The sequence below is a fragment of the Agelaius phoeniceus genome, chromosome 2 (assembly GCF_051311805.1).
Source record: "Agelaius phoeniceus isolate bAgePho1 chromosome 2, bAgePho1.hap1, whole genome shotgun sequence".
NCBI classification, from domain to species: domain Eukaryota; kingdom Metazoa; phylum Chordata; class Aves; order Passeriformes; family Icteridae; genus Agelaius; species Agelaius phoeniceus.
In genome coordinates, this window is record NC_135266.1 from 71,290,415 (window position 1) to 71,316,473 (window position 26,059).

A 26,059-nucleotide genomic window follows, 5' to 3' on the forward strand; every position below is an offset into this window, starting at 1 on the left:
GTATGGTATTCCTCTGACACAGTGTGTTTTATAATTGTATGTGCTATCTATACACATATTCCAGCCCATTCTAAGTATAATTAAATTACAGCTGCAACAACCTCCTGTGAGAGACAGAGTTCCTCTCATTTTACTCTCTTTCAACTCTTATGTCTTCCCATATAACTAAACACTCCTTGCTCTTATGTTTTGCTTATGTCTCTACAGAGAGAAATACTTGCACTCTCGTACTTTCATTTTATCTTTTCACATACACAGCTCTGGGGAAAATGACACCAGGCTTTTCATTCTTTCTTTTCAAATGAAAGGTTGAAGTTGGTTTTAATTGTTCCTGTCACTTTTATCAAGGCTTTCTTTCACTCTTAATACAAGTTTTCATGAAATGCAGCAATCATTGTTAAAGAAGATCCCGTTAAAGGCCAATCACAATTTAAAAGTGACAGTAAGCTCTTGATATCATCTTCTACCCCTCAGCACCCTGAAATACAGGTTTTAGACTGGAGTTGAAGAGGATGTTGAAATCTTCACTAGGTTGTCTACAATGACACTGACCATGTCTGGATTCAATCCAAGTGTTTTATAAGAGGGTAAGCTGTAGGACTTTGTGCAAACAAAATGTACCGGCTTAGTCCCCTTTTATTGCCATTGATATTTCATGTAATACTTCTTGCCCATTCATCCAATTTATTGAATCTCAAGGACTAACTGTGAGAAATTTCACAAGGCAAATGAACAGTAATGGCCAAAAATGTAGTATACTGATGACCTGAAAAAAGACCAAGGGATGAAATTTTACACTGTTACTGTCTGTCATGATGGACACCAAATCCCGCTCAGACTTCTCTGCCCAACTATTTTTGTTATCTCTGCTGAGGTCTTGCTTCTCACTCCAAAAATTACTTAGTTTCTTCTGTAACTTCTACAATAGCAAAAAATTTAAAATTTATACAATGCAAATGTATAGCATTTGCAAATAGCAAAAAATTAAAAATAGAATATTTCATGTCTAATACTCGTTCCCCCATTCACATCATCTGAAGTATCAAACCATCATTTCTAAAATTACTTTTTATTTAAATCTGCCTGTAAGTAAAAGGTTTTTCAGACAGATTTTTTAGATGCATATATCTGAATTGTTTCATTCTTGTATGATGGAAGACACTCAAAAGAACCAAAAAAACCCCACTGTTTTTCTGGAGATTTTTAGAATAAGTTATTTATATATTTTTGAAAACTTTAACACAATTATTTTAAAATGTTTTTTCAACTGTAGTTTTTTATATATAAAATATTTTTATATACATTGTATTAGTTATATCTAAGAATATAAGAAATCACTGATGCAATCAAATCTGAAGGGCTTTTTAAAACAACCTTGCAACTGACATTTTGCTTAAATGCCGAAGCTATCCAGAAACATACTATTTCTGACAGTACAATGAATTATTATAAAGACTTCAACTCCTACAGTGAAACAGCTAATAAAATTTACTACTGACACTAAGGTGACAGCAGTTTGTATATACAGCTTATTAATATGAAACATGATTAGCAATGCAAGAGTAAGTAACAACTGCTGTCAATTTAAAATAAACACTGATTAAATTCTCAGTCCATACACTAGTTTCCCCTTCCAAAAGATTGCTTTTAATTATCCTCCAAACTCTGAAAACTAGCTGGGTGCTACTGCATAACACTAATGAGACATTAACGAGGCATTAAAAAAAAAAAAAGGGGGGGGGGGGAAAAAACAAAACCAGCAAAACCAAGATGAGAACTGCCATTTCCAAAAGTACAGTGTATTAATATCATCTAGTTTGCTCATAGTACCAACACAATATGCCTCAAAAACTAAGCTGAATAGTGATCCCATAGGAGGTCAGTTTATGTTCCCAGATAGCTGTTGACCCCTAAGACAGTAAAATGCAGGTGCTTGTACCAAAAAATCAGAGTGGTTTGGTTTGGAGAGTATCTTACAGATTATCTCATTCCAATCCCCCTACCATGGACAAGGACACCTTTCACTTAACCAGGTCTCTTTGGAGATAGACTATCACAGTTGCCCAGAGAAGCTGTGGACGCCCTAACAGTTCATATGTTCCAAAACCATAAAAATAACAACGCACAATAATTTCCAGACAGTAACCAGCTAAAACCAGTAAACCAGCTAAAAAAGGAAGGCTAAATACTACACCATTACACTATTAAATATCAATACTACAATTTAATATTGGCACTAATAATTTGCACTATAAATATGTAAGCTACAAAAATCTGAATGGCACATGAAATATATAAGCCATATAAATAGCACGATTAAATATATCACAAGTAGCATTAACTACTACTGAGTCAATATTACACTACTGTACTGATATAAAAAGCTTTTTACATTTTAGTAAATGTCAGGAATCATCTAAACAGGAAGTACAGACATTAGCTGGCTCAGACACGTAGCATGGAGGCGAAGGTGCACGTTAATAGCCTTTAAAGCTAGACAGAGAAATGCTTTATCTACCCAAATAAGCTCATAAGCAGGAAATATTTTTAAAGGAAATACACAGTTTCTAGTGGTAGAACCCCCTAAAGATTTTCACCTGGTTGATCCAAACACAGTGCCTTGTTTAAATACAGAGTATTATAACATCTTTGATGATCACAGAATAGACTAATGTACTAATGTAGTTTGTGATTATCCTACTCTGAAATTGATAGGGACACCCAGTCCAAACTTTTTCTGACTTACCCCCAGTAAGCTCTATATTTATTCATTTATGATTTATTACACTCACGAACTCAAAGTTTTCCTCATGAAAAAGGTAGCTTAATGGCTCCATTACTACAGGGGCTTCTTGACTCAAGAATACTTTCACTTGCTCTGCTAAAGTGATTATTCCCAGCTTGCCTTACTGAGACAACAAGATGAAATATCGTTACAGGATTACTTTGAAAAGACAGAGGTTATTGTGCAATTAAATACTGTGCTCTTGTCAACATCACTTCTGGCTCAATGCTTTCAGGCAATTACCTACCCTCTTCCACTGTTGAATCCAGCTGGGTGACTTTGACAGCAAGGCGATCAATTCTGTCTTGGAGGGAATTTGCTCTGATGTAGAAGCTGTTGGCCTCATTAAACAATTCACCAAATATGTCTTCAGCATGTTTGCCTGTGTAAGAAAATAGACAAGGAAATCCCTTTGCTAGTGGCTTACAAAACACAAGACAAATGGCTTCAATATCATGAAGTATAATAAAACACAGTAGCTGTAGGATTAGAACAGCGCAGTTTGTCATTCAGCAAAATTCAGGGTAACAGATTTGTACAAAAAAGTCAAAATATACCATAAATTCTGCCTGAAGTCTATTCTTCTGGACATCTTGGTTAGCAGTCTTCTTAAAAACACAGGGAGACTTACAAATTCTAATCCTTATGTAGCTGAGCTAGTGCCAACTGACAGACAACTGAGCATTAAAACCTGTCTCTGTGATGAAAAGGCCTGAAGTTACTGCAGTCAATAAAAGCTTCTGAAGTAGATCTTGAAATTAAAATCTTGCAATTCATAGTAGCACAGGCCAACATCAAAATCAAAACAGCGTTAAACAGATAAAAACAGCAGCCCACTTACCTCTACAAATGCCGACTGCAAACGTTGCTGTCCTTGGAGTCATTTGAGAGAGGGTCAGAGGCCACTGACCACATTTACCCATGGCCACACTGGACTTGGTGCACAACCTTTTCAGCTTCCCTTTCACCTGCTCTACATTCTCAGTCACTCTCACAGTGGACAATGCAGTGCAGATCACCAAATCACAGAATCAATTTGGTTGGAAAAGACCTCTGAGATCATTGAGTCCAACCAATGCTCAAACACTATCACATCAACTAGACCATGACACCAAGTGCAACATCCAGTCTTTCCTTAAACACCTCCAAGGGATGGTGACTCCATAATCTCCTGGGCAGCCCATTCCAATTTCTAATCACGCTTTCTGTGAAGAAATTCCTCCTCATGTCCAACCTAAACCTCTCCTGAAGCAGCTTAAGACTTTGTCCTCTCATCCTGTCACCTGGGAGAAGAGGGCAACCCCCACCTGCCTACGCCTTCCTTTCAGGCACTTGTAGAGAGCATTAAGGTCCCCCCCAGCCTCTTTTTCTCCAAGCGAAACACTTCCAGCTCCCTCAGCTGCTCCTCCAATTTGTGCTCCAGACCCTTAACCATCTTTGTTGTTCTTCCCTGAATCCACTCCAGCACCTCAATGTCCTTCCTGAATTGAGGGGCCCAGAACTGGATACCATACTCAAAGTGTGGCCTCACCAGTGCCTAGTACAGATTTGCAGCCTCAGGCCCTTCCCTGAAAGTGCTACAGTGGACAGAAGGTGCCACATGACAAACCAAATCCCTCCCTGATGCACAGATCATTGTGCACGGCCATTCCTCTCCCAGTCCTCCCATAGAACTAGGCATAGTCATCCACAGTTTGATTCTCTTTGTGCCCCACTCCACAACTCTCATCCACTGCAGATCAGTGGTTCCGGATCCCCAATTTAATAGCTGGCCTGCCCCAGAACTTCCCCTACAAATTTCAGATTCCACCCAAACTCATTGCTCCCACTCACTGAACTGATGGTCCCGCCTACCCAGATACTGATATTTCATTTAAGATGTCTCCCTCTACAATTTCTGCAGCCCAAACCCCTCAAGAAATCCTTGTAGAAAGAAAAGTCCTGCCTCCTGCACTTAACCATGCTTTTCAAACAAAAACAAACTTTAAAACCCTGCTTCTGAATTAAGTTCATCTTGATAACAACCTGCATCAAGAAGAGTCTGAAGAGCAGAAATGGAAGGGGGCAAAGTAAAACTAATTAGTTGGAAGAATATGGAATATGAATTAACCACCTAAATGACAGGGACTTCCAAAGCAGCCATTATTGACATTTTAAATTGGTCCAATAACCAACCTTAATACGTCACAAAGAAAAGTAAAAATACAATGAAAATTTCAGTTAAGATCCCATTCTGTGAACATCTGGAGATGATAACTCAGTGTAAAAAAATGGCCACACTTAGGAAATCAACAGGACAATCTGGCCTCTTCTTGGTCACTTACCTGGGAGGGGAGAGGAAACAACAAGTAGACCAAAACATTATCTGAAAACACTGTGAATCACAAGAAAAAAAGTGATTGCCACTGAATGAAGGACTTTACCAGTAATAGTTGTCATTACTATGTGTAAGATCCGCCAATAACTAACCCAAAATGTAAAGATATGTCAGTGTATGCAAGCTCTGCTTAATATATATATGTGGAAGGTGGATAGCAAAGGTATGCTATCTACCTGCTCCTAATCTCCTCTCCCTCCCAAACAGAAGTCACACACAGCCACAGAACAGTTGAAGTTCAAAATCATCTGGTCCAATTCCCAGCTCAGATCACAATGAGACAGGACTCTGACCAGCTGGGTTTTGAACACTTGCAAGGATGGAGGCTCCACAACTCCTCTGGGCTACCCATGCCAGTGTTCAACTGCCTGCACACTAAAAGTGTTCTCTAAGTGTTCCCAGCATCTAGTTGAAATTTACTTATAATCTCCACTTGATTTAGTTGCTCCAAATGAAGACGTTATTCCAAGCTATGGAAAAAAATAAGCTTTTCAAATCTTCAGTTAAATAAAGCAGTTATTACATTCTTCAGCCACCAGTATTCAGAGCTCAATCAATTTTAATAGATGTTAGTTTATGTTAATATATTGAAATCAGCGTGCTGAGAGAGGACTGCCACATCCTAGGATTAAACATATTACCCCTAGAGAAGTCAAGGAGATGGATATTTGTCAGTTATCTTTCAGAAGACAAAGTGGGAGCATACTTCTTTCAATACTTGATTTTTTTTCAACACTTGCTAGCCCAGAACATGTGAAAGACAGACTGTCAATCTCCTGTCTGTGAAATCCACTGTCTGTGGAAACAGTGCCATTGCAAAGCAGTATTGGACATGCTGTTGTGATTAACATGATGCAGTAAGTTTTAGAAATAAAATAATATTTCATGTGTTTTCTACATTGCCATTGTTTAAATTAGATCTTCAATAAAACAGAAACAAATTGGTAAAAAGCATGTGTCTGTCAATTTGAGACCTGACCTAGGCACTGTAAGACAATAATTTAAAAACAATAGGTGTTGCCCAACATGTGGCCAACCTATACATTAATTTAAAAATCCATCTAAGAAATTATGTAATCTTTCCTATTGACATTCCCTCCAATGACAGAAGACAGTGATTCTACCCACCCATTTGAAACTGCATTAACTAGAAACATTAGAATCATACTTTACCCTCCTCTTTTTTTAAAGGTGCAAAAGTGGTAGGCTGTTACTGACTAGGTCTTGATTCCCATCTCCTTTTTCACAGTACCTCTAGCATGATACTTAATGGCAAAAAAGCAACCTTTCCAACCCAGCTGGTTCAGCGGTACTATAGAGATGTAGTGTGCTCAGGCCTGCATGAAAACTAGTGAAACTGAGCCAGTGGCCAATCTACCCAAGAAAATACTAGGAGGCAAGTTGGTGAATGTTGTTCTCTGCATGAAAAAAAATGTCTTCCAAGTCTCCACAGATTACACTTCCTCCATGCTACTTAGAGATACAGGCTGCAATAGCTCCCTGTCCTTCCCCTCCAGAAGATTCTCTCTACCCAAATGGAGGTGAATCCCCTAGACAAGATTCTGCCTTACATAAAAGTGCAGTTTCATAGAGAATGCTGCTCACTCTGCCTGTGCTCTGAGCCAGCTGGTTGGAAATGAACCCAAATCTGAAAACATAATACAGAAAAAGCTCTCCTGAGAGTACATTCCCTTTGGATAGGAACTTGTTCACATCTCCCAAAAAGAGCAGAGGCAGAAGCACGCCAAGTTTGTATGCAACAGTACAGACCTGCCAGCTTTTAAAATCCACACTGAAATCACAGTGCAACATTATAAAACCAGTGTTAGTGCAAGATAGACCTGAACTTGCTTGCTCTATGCCACAAGCTCTGAGAACACCAACCAGCTCTGATGCAGTCATCAGGACATACTACTTCAGCTCCAGGACAGCATTTTCTGTGATCATTTCCTTGCTCCCAGTTGGCTCAAAAGACAGGCAGAGCAAATGCTGTCTGCAGAAAAACCCTCTGCAAACGTGACGTATTTCAGACTGCGCATGAGAATGGTGGTACATTTCACTTGTTAAATACCACATATTCATCTGTTAAGACTAAGGACACATCATTTATTTGCATAGATCTTTAACTTGACACTACCAGAACTTTAGGGGCTGTCGACAAAGACTTCAGATGACCTAGAAATTCGCTAAGGGAAAACTGCCGGATATGAATATAAGTAGCAGTTCCTCAGCAACTGCTAAGTGGATCTAAATACATTGTATAAACAGATTAGCCCCAAGACCAAATCTGAATAAATGAAAGCTGTACACATTCCTAGCAAGTCAGACAAGTAAAAAAGTGCATTATCCACACTTGGACAATCATAGCACAACACCAAAATGAGGTCTTATCATTCAAAAGGAGGTCTCCTTCAGTATAATTAGAACATTAGCCATTCTCACCTTTCTGAAACTTAAGGATGGCACTACTAAGCAACTGTCTGAGAAAACAGAAGATGAAACTCAATGACAATGCAAACACAAAGTAACTCTAAATAACATTAGACACTAAATCGTCAGCTGCTGTTCAAGAAAGATCAGAGGATCACTTGCAAGCTTATCTGAAAATAATCATTCAACACTTAGCAACAATCAAAATTCTACAAATTCCTAGGGCAATAATGATAAAACAGAAGTCTGTTTTGAATATGATCTGAAGTCCTCAACACTCCACCTTAAAAAAACCACAACATACCCTAACCTTACATATCCAAAGCAAAAATCCGAAACAGTGATCAGAAATACAAAATGGTTTCTGTTCAAAAAGATCACTTACAGATCAGGACACTTCAACCTGCAAAAGATATCACCAGGAGAACAGGATAAAGACTTAACAAAATCACAAATTATTATGGAAATGCACACGATGAAAGCACCTTTCATTATCTTTCATCACACTAGAATGAGAAGGTATCAAAAGGAAGAAACAGGTCAACTTCCATTGTGGCACATTCTGCCAAAGGTCATTGATGAAGAAGAAGTTGCAGTCCCTATTTCAACAAATCTAAGCAATACCACAGATGATAGTTTTACAAATGCTCATTACATAGAATGATTCAGATGGACCTCCAGCTCAGAAAAATCCCTAAATCCCTGACTACTGCAAAGAGGAAATGCTGTGTCTCCTGTCCTCTTTCTCTAAGCAAAGGCTTTTTCCTATTATCATGAACTGAACACCAGTGGGCCCCATAGTCTGAGCTCCATACAGATTCTCAGTTTGAAAACCACGTCCATTTACAAAGAGAAGCAACTGATGAAGCAGTAATTTCTTTTCTAGGAGCAGCGTTATCAGCACAAACAACAGCTGCTGATTGTTAAAGACTGTCTGAAAAACATCTCTTATCCCTTTCATCAAAAATATTGTTCATCTTGCAAACACTCCAGTCATGCTTCCAGAATTGCTAGTGGTGGTGTCACCTGACAGGTGTGGTGTGTAGGCTACTCCGTACAGAGCTGATGGTAGCCTGCCTCAACAGTAGCCTGCTCAGCAAATGGCATCCTTTCAATGTGCCTAATTTCATTCATATGAATTGAGCACACACATATAAAAGAGAAGGCTTAAGAAATACTAGCACACTACGAAAAACTAAAATTTCAGTCAAATGTGTCATTTGATGCCAAGAGGCAGAAGAGTTTGCTGGCTCAATCCTGTAGAACTCAAGTGCTGGTCTTGTTTCTTGCACTAATTTCTCTCACCTTAGAAAATTTTCTGCTCCTCTATGGTCCAGTCTTTTGGTTGGGGATTTTCTTGGTAGTGGCTTTTTTTTCCTGCTTGTTTGGTTTTTTGTTAATTTGTTTTTTGGAGTGGGGTTTGGGGGTGGAGGGAGGGTTGGGTTTTTTAATACACTTCAAAATATAGAAGAGCATAAAGGCAATTATTATTATAGCATATTATTACAATACATAAATGGTAATGTCCCATACCATACTTTTGCAATTTAAACAATCCATCTCAAAGCTTTTCATCATGAATCAAATACTTGCAGGAAGTTACAGATACTTACTTAAGCTGCTTAGCTGGCGTATGATAGCAGCAAGGGTGCTATTTGTTACACATTCCAGTTCACTTGTAATTCCCTCTGGCAGAGCTCCTCGGCAGAGATGCCGTGGTTCAATGTTCCTTTTCACCAAAGGCATGGCTCACAATCTGGAATTTACAAACAAATACATATGACATTTACAAAAATGAAATTAAGAGCTCTGAATCAGTGTAGCACACATTCAGGCTTTTTTTCTCCAAAAAGCACTTTACCTTTCTTCTTAAAGCCTTGCTTCAGCCTTCCCACTGTAAGACACTGTACAATTCCTACCAGGGCACCGCAGTTGTCCACTCCTGCCAGAATATGACAGGAGCATGCGGAGCAGCAGAGTAAAGGCAATATAGCTCATGTAGGCTTTTTGCCTTAGATTTGGTGTAAGATTTACTGTATGCACAGACTTGTGCTGCAGTTCCAGAATCACTGACTTGAGTGCACATTTGCATTTGGAAAAAACTGGCAGTCCCCACAGGAGTGGCAGGAAAGGTCACTGTCTGGAGCAGGCTGGCATCCTGTCTTGGCAAGCTGGCCACCAACAGACCAAGCAAGCACTACAGCCCCCAGTGACGTCAGACACCGACCTACCCCAGCCCTGACAGTTTCCAGCAAAAATGATAAATTCATCTGGCATGTAAGGGCAAGTGCCTCTCAGAATTAGGCTGCATGAGGAAGAAGATGGTTTTCCACAGGGGGAGCTACATGGCATTCTGAATGGGATAAGGGCATTCACTGAACAGCTTTTGGGAACATGCCAGATGCAGGAAGACATTTATCTGAGAAAACTAAGGTTGTCAGAATTGGCTTTCTTAGAAAAATGAAATAAATGAGGATGGCGTCTTCGTTCCAGTCCAGACCAAGGGGAGGGTCCAGGACATTGTGTTATTTGATACCATCTCACATCATTGCCAGGGGCAGGGAAGAAGGATTCCTCTCTCATTTCCAAGAAGCAGTGCATTCCTCTACAGCCAGGAACAACCTGGCTTCTGTCAAGTCAGGCTCTACATTTTTTGAGCATTTTTGCATGTGAATCATTCTCTCTTTTTATATGCTTATTAATATTGTTGCTGCTAGTTTGTTTTCACATCTCATTGCTGTTTCCAGTAAATTGTTCTTATCTCAGGCTGTGATCTTTGCCTTTTGTGCATCCAGTTCTCCTCTCTGGCCACCCTGGGGGCTGAGGGGCAGAAGAGGGGGAGAAGAGGAGCAAGCGAGTGAGTGTGGTCTGTAAAGTCTCGGGGGGAAACTAAAGTGTGGAGTACCATTCCTAAACCACAACAGACGGAGAAAACAAACACAAAAAGAGATCTGAAAGCATCACAAAAGGGCACAATGGCATAGAAACACTGTCCTGCAGAGAGCAGCTTTGAGAGCAAGGATGCCCAAGTGCGACAGAATTCACCCAAGAGGGAAGCGATATAAAACAAAAACATCTAAAGCAGTTTTCTTTAAAACTATAGTCAATTCAATGTCCATGTACTACTCATGAATAATATTCTGTTTAAAACCATGTGGCATGGAAATTTTCTGGAACAAGAAGTTACATTATTACCAAGGACATAGTTCATTTGGGAAAGACTTAGCTGAAAATTTCTTTTTTACTGTACTAAAGCAATTAAAGTAGCTTTTCAGTTTCCCTAATTAAAATCACATTAGTAAATTTAAAAAATCCTTTTGCCTTTCAAATGTTGCACAGTAATTTTTGTAATTACTTCCGCCTGAAAATTTAAAATATTTTATTCTCAAGAACATTTCTAAAAGCTTAACAGCCTTAATGAACAAAAAGAAACTATTTAACTGTAAGACTATTTCATAACAAGTCAGGAAGGAACAAACTCATGACTTCTAAGCAGCAGTCTTGAATTATATTGTACGTCTTTCTTAACATGAGATAATTTGAATATGTCAGAATTTAAGGTTAGCTGAATTTGCTAAATTTTACACAGCACATTAGAGGTAATAGAGGAACAATTTCTGTATTTGATAAAAAAACCTTCCTGCTTCTGTTCTATGTTTTTGTATTCCTCTACAAACATATATTTGAAAATACTGCTTCATACCCATTGCAGACACTTTTCTGAACTTGATCAAAAATAAGTCAAAACTGGAAATTCACTATTACTGAAGAGCAACATCTAGCACCAACGCTCTGCAAACAGGCTAGTGCATTGGAGCTACAAAATAGGAATAATTATGAGGAATTCGTCCACTTTAATGTAAATGCTACAGTGAAAATGCATTTCATATAAACATAATTTATAAGAAATAAATCAAAAGGAGCACAAATTAGTGCTAAATTAATTATATGATGATTTTCCCATGGCTTTCTGTCTAGCATTCTCAGAGCTGACCCCTGCCCTTGCCTTTTGCAGCTCACCCACCTCCCTCACTAGCCCACACAGCACTCTGGGCCCAGCTGGAAGCTGGATGAGCACTGCCCAGCTAATCGTCTCTACCTCTTGAAACAGCTACCACACTGAGTACAATCAGAATGCCTTCCACCAGGAGCTCATATTTAAGTCTCTTCTCCACATAATGTTCTTTTTTGCCTGTAAAAGCTAATTTGAAGAAAACATACAATTGCAGTTTGAGCTTTTTGTTTTCTTGTCACTTACTGATGAAATGGTCCAGTGTATTCAAGAGCTACCAAGGGAGTGACAGACCAACACATGAAATACCATTTCTCTAAAGAGCAGGCTAAAGCACACACCAGGGCTGAGGGTAGGGAAAAATAAACAACTTTCATATTTGAATGCATGATTTAAATTATTATGTAGCAATCTCATTTCAGTTTGAAGTTTAATTCTAAAAGATAAACTGAACACCAATGAGTAAATATATGCAACAAATTAAGCAATCCACTACCTGCTCTTAATCAGAGGGAAAAAAAAAGAACTCTGCAACTGCAATAAATTTCTTCTAATTTAAACCCTTTACCTAACTGCATTAAACACTACAGACCTATCTAGATATTAACCCATTACTAAGTAAAAAGCTTGTGTCCTTACTACTAAAGCACAACCACCTTTTTCTTCACCACACACAACTCAGATGAACTTAATCCTTTTCAAAGAAAATGCATGAGAAGTGAGGCTAAATTCATTTCAAAATCTATGTAGCAAGAAGTTAGACGAGGAATCAAGACAAAACAGGTCTCTGAATTACAGGGTCTTCATGAGACACAACCAGACTGAAGGGAATGTGTTACCAGGAGCAGAAACCAAGAATTTGCAATGGCAATTCCATTGCCTTCCACATTCATCTTCCACCTGTTTTGAGTCACACCCAGTCCCAGTTTCTTTCTAGACAAGAAATACACTGTGATGTCACTATATTAAATACACTGGCATTTAGAAATCATATTTAATTTTGCAGTACAGAGGTTTAATGACTTCCCTTCAGCTGTGGTTTAACCCTAGCCAAGAGCCAAGCCCCCCACAGAGTTGCTCTCTCTGTCCCCCACCAGCTGGATTAGGGAGAGAATCAAGAGAGTAAAAGATAGAAAACTCATAGGTTGAGATAAAAACAGTTTAATAGGGAAAGCAAAAGCTGCCCACACAAGAAAAGCACACCAAGGAATTAATTCACTGCTTTCCATGGGCAGGCAGGTGTTCAGCCATCTCCAGAAGGGCTCCATCAGACATAATGGTGACGTGGGAAGTCAAAGTACTGCACCATCACTCCAAACATTCCCCCTTCTTCTTCCTTCTTCTCCTCACTTTATACACTGAACATGTCGTCACATGGTCTGGAATACTCCCACGGTCATTTTGGGTCGCCTGTCCCAGCTGTGTCTCTTCCCAAATCTCCCAAGCACCCCAGTACTCTCCTTGACAATGTCAAAGTACAATAAGCAGAAAAGGCTGTGGCTCTGTGTAAGCCCTGCTCAGCAATAGCACCCCTAATTTATCAACCCTGGGTTCAGCACAAATCTGAAGCACAGCTCCCTACTAGCCCCTGTGAAAAAAATAACTCTACCCCAGCCAAAAACAGAACACCTCCCATCCACAAATAACTGAAAAATCTAATGCAAATAAATTAATATTTTCAAAAATTATGTCAGTGCAGTAGATTGGCCCCAATCCTAAATTGGTAATTTTTTTACTCATTTTACCTCAGGTAAATACACAATGAAACCAAAGACTTATAATTTGGATAAAGGGGTTCATCTCCACTGTGAGGCCACCTACGCTTGACAGCTGCCTTTAAACCATCAGCTACATCAAGCAGAAGAGAGGAAGACTCTAGAAAGATGCCATATTGCACATGTACAACTGGCTGAAGTGGAAATGTATGACACACTAGTGTCAGACCAGAAAAATCAGAGGAGTCAAAAGGGGAGAGAGGAAAACTAAGAGGGTGAGATGTCGCTTAACATCTCACTAAACCCATGCGTGCCTCACTGGACATGGATCAGATTCGACATCTGGCTGGACTGAACTCGGACTGCAGTACAAACGGACACTGCTCTCCAAACCCTCCAGGCATCAGCAACTCGATTTCCACACACATTCTGAAAGGACAGGACATCAAAAGCTTGAATTAGCTTAGATCAACCCTTTAAAATTCAGATTTTCCATGCTTCCTCAGTATTCTCACCTCCCTTTCTCTTGTCTCTTCCCCTCCCATAAAAACTTGCATAACAACTCCATAACAACTTGCCTTTTGTCTTAAAATTAAAAGGCACTTATCCCAGTATTCATTGCTGTAGAGGCAAGTGTGCTATGGGAAGACTTAATCAAAGCATTTTTGCTTTTCTTTGCATGCTTCCCCCGCAGCCACAGAAGTACCTCTCCAGGTCAACTCAGACTGCCTTCCCCTGGACAGCAGCTGCTAAACTGCTTGCAAGAAGTCTGACACTGCCTTGGCAAGCCAGATTCTTAAAAAATCATGTAGAGAGCAGATGTACAGTAACAAACTTGAAAGATGACAAACACCATGTGCAATCTTTCCAAACAACAGCAGACAACAGCTATTAGAAGAGACAAGATGAATTTTTCAAATATTTGAGCTACTGGCAAAAAACTCGAAGTATCAGCTGTTCCCCAAACCTGCCTTTTGTCCTTTCATATCCCCCAAAAGGCACTGAAATTTACATGAGTGCTAAGAATAATGTACCTGAATTCCACAGTTCTTTATTTTAAGTTCTTTACATATTCACAAATGCCACAAAACAAATTCCGATTCATTAAACAGCCTCCCTACTTGTCAATGTTTACTTATTACATTTTCCCAAAGACACTGTTCAATCCCTTTCTTAAACTCTTCAGAGATTTCTTCTTATATCCTCTAGTAAAATATGACAAAGCTGAACATTTTACATGAAAAAGAGCTTACTATACATCAATTCTAAATTCTCCCTGAATATAGCCTATTCTTTTCAGAGAGCTTTGGAGCTTTCCATTGATGAATCTCCCAGCTCTCTATACATACCATAATTCTCTTTCTATGGAGAAGAAAAATGAGACAGTCTGAATACACAGCTTGCCATGAGTAATGTACCAGATGGGATTTCATTCAGAATTAAGCACCTAAATTTGTATGACTACATACATATGAGCTCAGCAGAAGCCCAGAGAGCAACCAAATCCCTGCATCTCTTGACAGATACAAGAATGACATGGTGTGCTCAAACACCTCATGTGCAAGCTCTGATAGGCACTCACCTGAATTCCAGTGTCTGAATCGACAACCGCCTTTCACCTCATCAAAACCAGAGAAATACTGTTGGATTGTTCACATCAAGCCACACAATCAAGTTACGCTACCTCCTAATCACAGTCTCCATGTCTAGGGCATTCCAACATTTAAAACCTTTACAGACAGTTAAGTTTTCCCATATCTGATGTCCTAATGGTCAATTCAACACACAATTTCCAACTCTAAATGACATCCAATTTGGTAATACTGACTATTTTCCTGTTCAAGTTTGTAATTCTAGATTGCCTGCCATGACCCACCTTCAAGATTCATGTATGTGCTAAACTGGAATAGAAGAGAAAGCAGAAAGGTGAAAGACCCCAAGCACCAGCTTTCGAGATGCTCTCCCATGCCCATTCTTTTTCCCCCATGGAGGTGCCATTATCACAGATCTCCATGTCCTCCAAAGGCTCTTCACCCTTCACGAGATGAAAGAAAATGGCTACATGGAGAATAAACACTGCTATTCCTCCTATCCTAATGGAAGGAAAGGAATAAATATGCCTTAAATGCATGCTCCTTTCTGGTTTTTCCTTAGTGACCAAGAACCTGATGTTTGTGAACCTTTCCTACTTGTCATCTCTGAATGAACAGTAATGACAAGTTAAAAACAAACCATAGCATATATTCTGGAAATTACTGAATTCAAGATTTATCTAATGTCATTCTTCTGAGTTAAACGTTTTGTGCTTTTTTTCCTTTTTTTTTAAACTGGCTTCATTCTAACAAGAATGTGAATCCACATTTTGTATAGTGCAAAACAATACAGAATATTTAGCCATCAGTTATTGTCTCACAGTGCTCTCTAATACCACTGAATTATTTTTTATCAAAAGGCATCCAAACAAGACTCATTTTTAATAGTCTCTTCTAGCTATTCGAATTCTATCAAGTATGCAATTCATCTCTCAGCCACATTATTATGTAATTTGTATCGAAACAAAATATTGTTTCACTAAACCACAATCATGCTTCAAGTACCAAGTACTTTATTTTTATTACAGCTAACCCAATCTAAGGGACATTGTATTTTTTAGTTAATATACATATTTTTTTCACATTTCACATAATTTTTAATGCAACTCTCTTGATTTTGATAGGAGTTTGGATATGCAAGAGCAGACTTCTGATATAACGATGCACAAAATCTAATAGAATTCTATTTCCTAAGGATAATTAAAAATCAAGAACATTTCTAATCCACAACAAACCACATCTTTCAACAATAAAGTGAAATGCCTAGAAAATGTCCTCCTCACTAAAAGTTAATGTATAGCCAATCCTATCACCATTGTTTCCACAGATCTTCCTCCTGATTGCCAGGTCTGAGTGAAAGGGATGAGAGTCAAGGCCGGAATGAAAGCAGGTTTTTCCTCTCAGTATCAGACCACCACATCTCATCTTCCTCTCGCATCATACCCATCGTAGTACTAGCAATGATGAAAAGGGCACAGGAATTCCTAAAGCTATTTTCTTTCTTTAATAGAGCTCTTCAATGTCTGTTGCAATGAGCTGTTTCTGAAGGTTCACCAACTTGGACGGTTGTTTTGTTTTCTTTTCTTTATTTGGCAGAGTTTTTATCTGTGCTGAGATCTTCAGGGCAGATTTTATGGTCCAGTGATATTATGAAGGAAATCAAGGCATTAAGTAATGACAAGAGAAAGGACAACAGGAGAAGGGATGGTAATTAGTTTTGCTTATCTGTAATCTAAAATTGTATGGATGTACATTTTCCTAGTCATCCCTTCACATCTCCAAAAGACTTGTAAGAAGCAGAACAATAGCTACCTCTATTAACAGAGTGGGCCTGGAACACAAAAGTTTGCAGAACCATCAAAAGGTGAATGCGTTAATTCAGGAATTTCCATTAATTAAAAAGTTGGGAGAGAAAAAAGTGAAAAGATCTTCACAGTAGTGAACATTTATGGTACTCTATATTTAGTTCTCAATATTTCAGATTGACTATAAATATGCATAGAAAAGATAACATTCACAAATGCAGGAAAAGAGGCCCTGAGGATGATTCACCCTAAAATTAAGTAGCTGTTCTTTCCTTTACACTATAGACTGTAATATAAAATGCTTTAAAATAATATCAACAACTATGATGTCAGAAATTGACTTATTTTCTCTACAGCTTTCGGGGTGAGTATTTTGGGGTCTTCTCCCCTTTGTTCTACAGCCTGTTTGCATTACCTGCCCACTGTAGCTCAAGATGATCTCTGGGCACCTGCCATTCTTTGATAGTGTCAAAAGTCTCATCAACTTATGCTTAAATACTTGTGTCTACAGTTTACTGCCAAGTAAGAGTCCCTCAGTGAAGAAGACTGAGGGACCACTTCAAAGTTATTGCATTAACTTTTTCCTCTCCATAGAACTGTAATATTTCAAAGCCACAATCCCAAGAATAATTTTTCCCATTCACAATGCTTTTCACAGCAGTTTCAAAGAAAATAAAAAGCTTATCATCAGGAAGTACAGACAGATTATGATGAAGTTTCATCTCCTGCTCAAAAACAAGGGATCACCTACATCTCAACCAATTAAATGGCTTCATCATTGTTCAAGGAAGAAATAAAAGTATTTCTCACTCTCTGCTAATGAAGCCACTTAACTAAAGGTTAACACTGGTTTATCTCAGTTTCCAAGTAGGCAACTTTACAAGCCCAACTGCAACATACCTATACAGGAATACAGAATGTATCTCCTGTATTAGGTTCTCACTGTTCAAATTAATGGACTTTGTCATTTATACTCACAGCATTTTTTCCACTGCCCAATATGCAAAAATCTTTGCCAGTAAATTGCATTAGATTTTTTAACTCCTGCTACTTAAATCTTTATACTTTTAAACATGTCTTATCATTTTCATAAAGATACAGGAAAAGCATATACATAGTATATTTGTCATGCTGAAGTATTTTTTTAAACACTAATATTTACTTAATTCCATCACCCCATTTCTTCACAGAATAACCTTTCCCCAGAACATCTATGCATATCCCTTAACTAGTTTTATGTTCTCTTATTTTCTCACGCTTATCTTTACCCTGAAAATGGAGATCTGAAACCTGATATCTTGGATTGTGTCACTTTCTTCTGATTATCTTCTCCCTTTAGAACAGCTTACGGCACTGCAGTAGTAGTTTCAGACTTTAAGCACCTAATTTTCAAATAACCTTCATGAATCTGATTTCAAATTTCCATTCCTTAAAATTCTCTTCTTTGAAGAAAACAGAAAACTATGCAAGAAATACACTGTGGTACCACTGAACCTTTGTGTTAAGCTTTGAAATTCAATTTCTCCTTTACTAACACATTTTAGTCGTCCTTGACACCCAGTGTTACTCAAGTATCTATTCAGAAACAGATTTGCTTACCTGAAATCTAACAGAAGTTCAAAGAGTGCACAATACAATAGCTTGCTGCACTGAATCAAATCACTCTGCCAGCATCAGATCCACCCACCCTTTTCTACTCATTCTGTTTCAGAATGCAGATGATCCAGGGCACCTTCACACATGATTAAAGTCCCTCGCTTCTAAACCACAAGCTGTCCTTTCTCCATCCAAAATTTTGTTCATTAAGCCAGAACACTTACGTTTTATCTCAAAAGATGTAAGGCTAAAGGGTACTAAAGAAATTCAACTGAGTAAACTGAAAGACACCCACGAATGGTATACTTGTTTCTGTAAAAAAGAAAAATTCAGGGTAAAAAAAATAAAGTTCATTAAGAGCATGAACTGAAAAAACATGCACAGAAGTTTCTTCCCAAATAAGTAAATTTGAATCTGTTTTAACAGAATGCTATTCCCTGACACTGTGCTTAATGGTAAAGGGTGACCAGCCACATCAATACAGCTGAATAGGGAAAATTTGGTTTCTGCCTGTATGGGTCTAAGTCCAGCCTGACTACCATTAAATTTATTAATTGTTCTATATAAATCACATTTTCTCTTCTGCCTTCTTTCCATAGCCACGTGAATGATCTTAGCACACAGGGAGTCATGAGACATCCCATTGTTTCTTTCTGCTGAACAAACAGTGACCAGCTTAAAGTATCAACAAAAGATGCCGACACGTTAATCTTGTTCTTAGCGTGATGGCTGCTCATCCTGCTCCTAGTCCCTTCCAGATGGCTCTGTGTGAAAGAGATGGTGGGATGGGGAACAAGGAATATTCCACGCTGTTCTGAACATCTGTTCCACTGCATTCATACATTTAAAAAAAACAATAAAAACCTTACCGCCACTATCAATTTTACAATTTCAACCTAACACTGCTAGACTAACACCTAACAGTGTAAATGTTATGCATGCACTTGAAAAAGAAAAAAACCTCTTTTCAAATCATGTCAGAGCATTTGTTTTGTTTTTGCTATCTTAAGAACGGACTTGTTTCAATCACAAAGTACTTATGCTGCACTGAAAACACGGTTTTCTTTCATATGACCTTTCTGTATTATACCCCAAGAATTTATTATCATCCCTTCTCCTACTCAAGCAAACAGAATTGAACTGAGTCACCATTTGTTTCCCTTTGGTTTTATTATTTGTCTTTACAGCAAAGATGCACACTATGCATTTGTTGGAGCTTGTTTAAATTTCATTTGTCCAGTTTGGTACAGCAGCTAAAAATTACTTTGCTTGTGCATATAAAGAAATAGTGATAGCCTTTAGTTTTTTAAGCATGGTTGAAAGAAATGAAAATATAAATACCTTACTACACTATACTGTCTACCTCTCAAGTGGCATTTACCCTTTAAAATACCACCTCTTTCTTGAAAAGAAGCACCCAGCCAGAGCTAGGAGAAGCTCAGAACAGAAAGAGGAGGAAGCAGTGCTTTGTCCTACAGCACAGGAAAGAAGACTTAGATTGATCATCCTCCCCTTTTGTATCATCTTGACATGTGCGAGCCATACGGCTGCTGAATTATTCAGCTCTTTGTACTTGGAATACCTAATGATTACATGTATGAAAATTTAGAAGTACTGAAACACTGACTGGAAGAGCAGCAGATTGTAAAATCTAATTTTGTTTTGACCTTTAGTACCCTACACGGTAACATTCAGTGAGAAGTGTAAACCAGATGAAGTCAAAAGGAACAAAATCACAAAGCAGCAGAGAGCTGGTTATACCACCAAGCTAATTAGGTCAGGAACAGCCCTCCACTAGCAGGTCGAAATGCTTCCAGATGTCATCTGGAAACAGGCTTGGATCTTAATCAGATGTGAGCAGAGTTTGCTATGCAGACAGAGCCACACAGTTCTCACTTTCCACAGCAAAACTCAGCAGCCCAGACAGCTGAGAAAATGTCTACAGGCCACTATCTCAAAACTCAGAAGTATTCCCATGAAACTGGCTAAGATTAATTAAGCCTTAAAAGTAAATCATGGTTCAAGTAACTTGCTGTGTACTGCAACGCTAGTCATTCCCACCTGTTTAGTACCTGTTAATTTTTCTAGCATAGTAATACCACAAAGCAACGATAATAATTTTTAAAAAATTAAAATATGACAAAACCAAGAGAACTGCTATCGAATAAACATTAGTACTTAATTAACAATTAGCCATAGCAGGATATTTCCCACTTGAAGGAAATTTCTTTGTTCTCTACCCATCTACTGCAGTCCAAAAAGCATCATTACAAGTAGATTCCTTCTTCAGCTATCTGACAATTAAAATAAGACAAAGCACAGCTTTTCATGTCCCAGTTTAGGATACACCACTGAGAAGCTACTGTAAGTATGACTCTTTCAATACTCTCTTGAATGATGGCATTAAACACCTTGCAGTGCTTACTTTAAGCCTGTTTTGGTTATCTGATGCACTTTCTTTTAAGAGTTTAGTTATATACAGTCACATTCTATCTACCCTACAGAAATGGAAAAACTCTGAGACAAGAGCCATTACCCTATAATTTCTTTACACTGCTTCAGACAATTTGATGCTGGAAGAACTCATAATAGAATATTGAAACAACTGTAAACAAGCCTTTCTTAGTGTTTCAGACTACAATAATGTACAAATAACTCCTGCAGACCATTTAAAGTACATTTGTCCCAGCCTTCCTCCTTCACAAATAGCAAGGGTTATCAGAAGCAAATGCCTTGATTATATAAAGAAAACCTAAGTTGCAGCTAGGCTTGCTGACTTACACTGATCCCATTTAACAGAGCCTTACTGGATTTAAAGTGCTCGAAATAACTGTCTGGGTCACAGCCCATGTGATAAAGGCCACCTGGTGAGGCCTCAGGAGCCCTCCTGCAGGGACAACATGACATTCAGATCCTCCAATGACCTCAAGCTAAACCAGAAGCAAATTCAGTAATTTGTTTCTCAGAACTCCAGTTAACCTTAAATTGGAAGGGAAAGTAAAAAAGGGATCAAGGATTGGATTTTTTGTCAAATAATATCCATTTTATGGCAATACAGAGTGTTCCCCATTTCCCATATCTAATATTCACCATGAAAAACCTTTTAAAACAGGATTTTTCTGAAAAAAAAATATATATCTATTGTTAAACTGGTTTTACACACAGCAGTTGATCTAAAATGTCACATGGAAGTGTTACATTTTCACATAATTCAGTTAATCTAAAATTTAAAATGTCACAGGGAAGTGTCAAGTTTTCTTATAGTTCTTTTCTGTACAAGAAACCCTCTGGATGTCATATATGTATATACACACAAGTACACTTTGTGTACATTTATGTTCTATATATACACATGCAATTTATACACATTTATTATAAATATGACACAGAGATGATGGAAGAGACCAATAAAGTAGGTCAAACAGTAAAAGAAAAAGCGCTTAAGATTAATGTTGAATTGCCATGATATTTTCTCCACCTCTACTCCCAACAAACCTCCTCCACTCCTAGTTCTCACCAGGCAGGAAAGACTACCACTGGGAAACACCTGCAATGATGCTTTTTCAGGCTACCACACTATATATCACAATCCTTAAAATACTTTGCAGTCAAAGCAACTTCAATATCCATCTGAACAGCCATACTACAGCAGCAGCAATTTCCTCGTGTATGTCAGGAAACACACGGACAGCCCAAGAAGCGGTGTAAAGAAATTATAGGATAATGGTTCTTGACTTTACCTATATACCAGAAACCTGGAAATGGCAACTAACCTATGTGAGGGAAAACCAGATTTATTTTGGGTGCTTTCACGGAAAAACTGAACTAAACGTTTCGTGTCTGGATCCAACAGCTGAGTCTAAGTGATTGAAAATTCCCAACTATTTTTATCCTGAGCCAAGTGTGCCATCTGTTCCCACAAAGTCCATCTTCTGGTAGCAACTCTACTACAGCATTATCACAAAGTGCCATGTGATCGAGGACTGGTGTAAAAATCAAGAAAGATACTACGAGTGACAGAAAGCAACACTCAAGACAGTAGTAAAAATAAAAACCAAAGAAAAACAACACAAAAAAACAACCCACCACCCCCCAAAAAATCACCACAAAGCTCAAGCAGCCTTATCAAGGTCCCCTGTTAATACAGCTTTTTGTGTTGTGGTTATTTCACTCTGGTGCCTAAAGAAGGCTGAGCTCTGGTCAGAGACTTTCCCAGGGTGGGGACACATTTTATGTCTTTCCTACATGATCTTTCCTATGTGATCTGCCTGTGCACAGTAACCTGAGCACTAAGGATGCTATTTCCCTCTCCTAGCTAATCTTCCTCACTCTTCTCCACACAGTTAACATCTTCAAGTTAATCACAGAAACCTTTTCCACTTGACACATGAGAAATAAGCAATGTGTAATTTTTCAGTACATAAAATGAAACAGTAACAGTTACAGATGACAGCAGAACATCCAGTTATCACAAGTACAGGAGCTCCCTGTACCCCAACAACTGAATCACAAGTGACTAACACGGGGTCCAGCAGAAATCAAGACAGACTGTACTCCTTTGTCCTGACCTTAGCAATACTGAAGACTTTTTTCAAACCTAATTTACACAGGCAAATATCCATTTGTACCTCTCACCAGAAACAGAATACTAAGAGAAATAAAACCACAGTAAAAAAACTTAAATCTAAACACACTTGATATATTTGTTATTGATATGTAAGGCATACTGAGATTGTAACCAGGTACAAAACATCACATCCTCTCTTGGTTTTCTGGCTCTTTTGTGACAGATCTCACGTGCTAGGATCACAAATTTAGATGTCAAGGTTCTGCCCACCATTACCTTCTTAATAATTCAACGTATAATGTTGGCCTCAGATTTTTCTTTTTCTGCTGTTTTGAGGTTTTAATAGCATTTTGTGTTGGAGTTTTGAAGGATTTTGGTTTTGGTTTTTTTGGGGTTTTTTTTTGTTGGAGTTTTCTTGGGGGGTGGTTAAAGCTAAAATCAGTGTCAGGCAGTACTACAAGTAACATGCTTTGATACAGCAACACTGACAAAACCTCATTCTCATCATTAAAGAGATTTCCTCCTTACACATACAGTAACTCCCATTGTGAGACAAATAAGCTACTGTAAAACCATAGTGTGTCTCAGACAGAATTCAGCAGTTAGTCTTCTGTAAAAATCCCCTTTCAACACTTGAAGGCTGGAAAGAAAGTTGTGTTCCATGAAATCTGGCATTGTATCAACACATCTCCATGGAGCTGGCAGGACAGAAGTGCTCCAGAAACCAGCTTCAATGAAAAAAAGCATTCTTACCACATACAAATAATCACTAAGAAGAGGCTTAAGCAACTTTTTCTCCTAGCTAAAAATCGTCAACTCACAGCTAAGATTACTGGGGACGCAGAGGTTATCAATGACAACACTAAATTCTTTAAATCTACTTTATTCCTATATTTCAAATCAGTGCATTAAAATATCCCTTGTGGAACCTTTTGTCTGTCTTTCTTCAAGGCACCTATATATACATATATGACTTGAAAATGTAAACTTAGCTTTATAAGGAACTATGAAATTTCAGAGCCTAACCCTAAGTACTTGAAAGCATCACACTGCTTTATTGCTATGTCTGTAATTCTCTTCTTTTAGTCAATGCCAAGTGTGGGTAAATGATAAGTGTGAGCTTGGAGGAAAACAGTCTTACGTAGAATAATAAAAGCAAAATACAAAAATACTCCATGAAAATACGTGGAGTCCACAATAATGAACAGCATGAGCCATCAGGTTTTTCATGTGTGAGCCTCTGGGGATGTTCAAAGACTTCAGAGACTGCATCAGCAAGTTGTGTGGTACAACAGGAGCATAAGCACCTTCAGAGCTGCATAGCTGCTGGTGATGATCCTGAGTCAAGCCTGCACACACTCTTTTTTGTAGGGAAACAGGAATATTTGTTCCAAGCTAGTGGTCTCCCAGTCTTTGGACCATCAGATGCTGACACTGTCCCATATGCCCCTACAGACAACGTTTTCGTTTTACACTCATCTGAAAGAGTTCATATAGCTCACATCTGGGGAATTTGCATCATAAATATAATGCTGGATCCAAACCAAACCTACAGCATAATACATCCTACAATGTTGTTTCAGCACGCTTTAATTTGCTATATAAAGGCTGAAAAAGAGTAGTTTTATTTTGTTTTAATTTTGTCAAGACAAGATGTAAGAAGAGAGGAAAACACAGGTTAGAAAGAAAAAGAAGCATCTTAGGGCTGAAAATATGTCACAGTATTTTTTAATTATGCTTCCCTCCAATACTTACAAATAAATACTCCATGGAAAAGGGAGGAATAAAACAAAAAATATGTACAGGAGTCAGAGTTACGTCGATCCTCTCACTCCCTATAATGCACTCAGCCTCCCAATACTTTGGGAAGGACCTCATCTTCCTTACTAACTTCAGTCAAACACACAGCAAAATCCTGGCAATAGAGCCAACTAAAACCCACTGAAAGAGGAGCAGACTGCCTAAATCTAGCAAGGCTGCAACTGTCAAGAAGCATCTCCAAGCCTATTACAGTAAGGTCACCCAATACCTGCACTCCTACAGTATCTGTACACCCTGACATTAAATTTACTCTCCGAACATGAGAAAGGCAAGAAGCAGCATCTCATTTATACAGCTGAGAGGCACTAGAGCTACTTGTGTGCTGGTCAGCATCATCAAGGCCTGTAGAAGGACCAGAAATTGGACCTAGACCACATCAATACTTAGCAACGAATGTTTCAACCACAAGATGAGTTATGCTTCCTTCTCAGAAGCAAAACCCAGTCATTGCCTTAAGATCCGCTCCATTTAAAGTTGTGCTTTTTAAGACAGCTGTAAGCCAACTGCTCCTTGATTTAATTAAATGGATTCCTTTTTCAACATTTGTGCTATTATAACTGCTGCTCCTGGCTGAGCTGCTTCTTGTGCTGGAATCAGATTGGAAGTCAGCAAAAATCTAATCCAGGGGAAAGAAGTCAAAGCAGTTTATGGAATTACTACCCTTATACCTGAGAGCATGGAAGCACTAGTGAAAGCACTCAATCTGCTTCAGGACAAAAAAAAAAAAAAAAAAAAAAAAAAAGGAAACCAGAAAACAAAGCAATTTAAGCTGAACTCCCATTTCATACCCAGTTACAGTGTTTAGTTGTGTAAGTGAGCAGCAAGCTAAGCACAAGTGACTAGACAACAAGACTAAAAGACTAGCAACTGCTTCCTACAAGAAATGGCAACAATATTGTCACATTAAAAGTATTTTACTTGAGTCATAGAATATGCTGAGTTGGAAAGGACCCATGACGATAGTCCAGTCCAGCTCCTGACCATACAGGGCAACCCCAAAGTTAATCCAGGTACTTAAAAGTGTTGTCCAAATGCTTCTTGAACTCTTGACAGGTTTGGGGTCACAACCACTTTCCTGCAGAGCTGGTTCCAGTGCTTGACCATAACTCCCAGTGAACAACTTTTCCCTAACATCCAGTCTAAATTTTTCTGATGCAGCTTTATGTCATTCCCTTGCATCTTGTCACTGGACACCTGACACAGGCTGGATCAGCACCTCCCTTTCCACCCTCTCACAAGGAAGTTGTAGACAGAAGGTACCCTCTTCCCAAAGATTACACATAGTACCCTCAGCTGCTCCTCAGAAGTGATTCTCTCTAGTGCCAGTCCTTCTTACTAGTAGGAACCAAAACCAATGAC

General features: G+C 38.5%; 1 protein-coding gene across 3 annotated transcripts in view; it reads right to left on the reverse strand.

The window, feature by feature from the left end:
• The window catches only part of WASF3 (WASP family member 3), a 65,456-nt gene that overhangs the window by 13,850 nt on the left and 25,547 nt on the right, over nucleotides 1-26,059 (reverse strand). For 2 of the 3 annotated variants that reach the window (XM_054654923.2, XM_077173852.1), the window contains exons 3-4: nucleotides 9,206-9,348; nucleotides 3,033-3,167 (exon numbers count right to left, since the gene is read on the reverse strand). In XM_054654923.2, the coding sequence (XP_054510898.2) occupies nucleotides 3,033-3,167; nucleotides 9,206-9,338 (268 nt within the window). In that variant the 5' untranslated portion in view covers nucleotides 9,339-9,348. Of the gene's footprint in view, nucleotides 1-3,032; nucleotides 3,168-9,205; nucleotides 9,349-9,453; nucleotides 9,603-26,059 lie in introns of those variants that run through there. The other variant, XM_054654922.2, reaches the window with a different exon arrangement.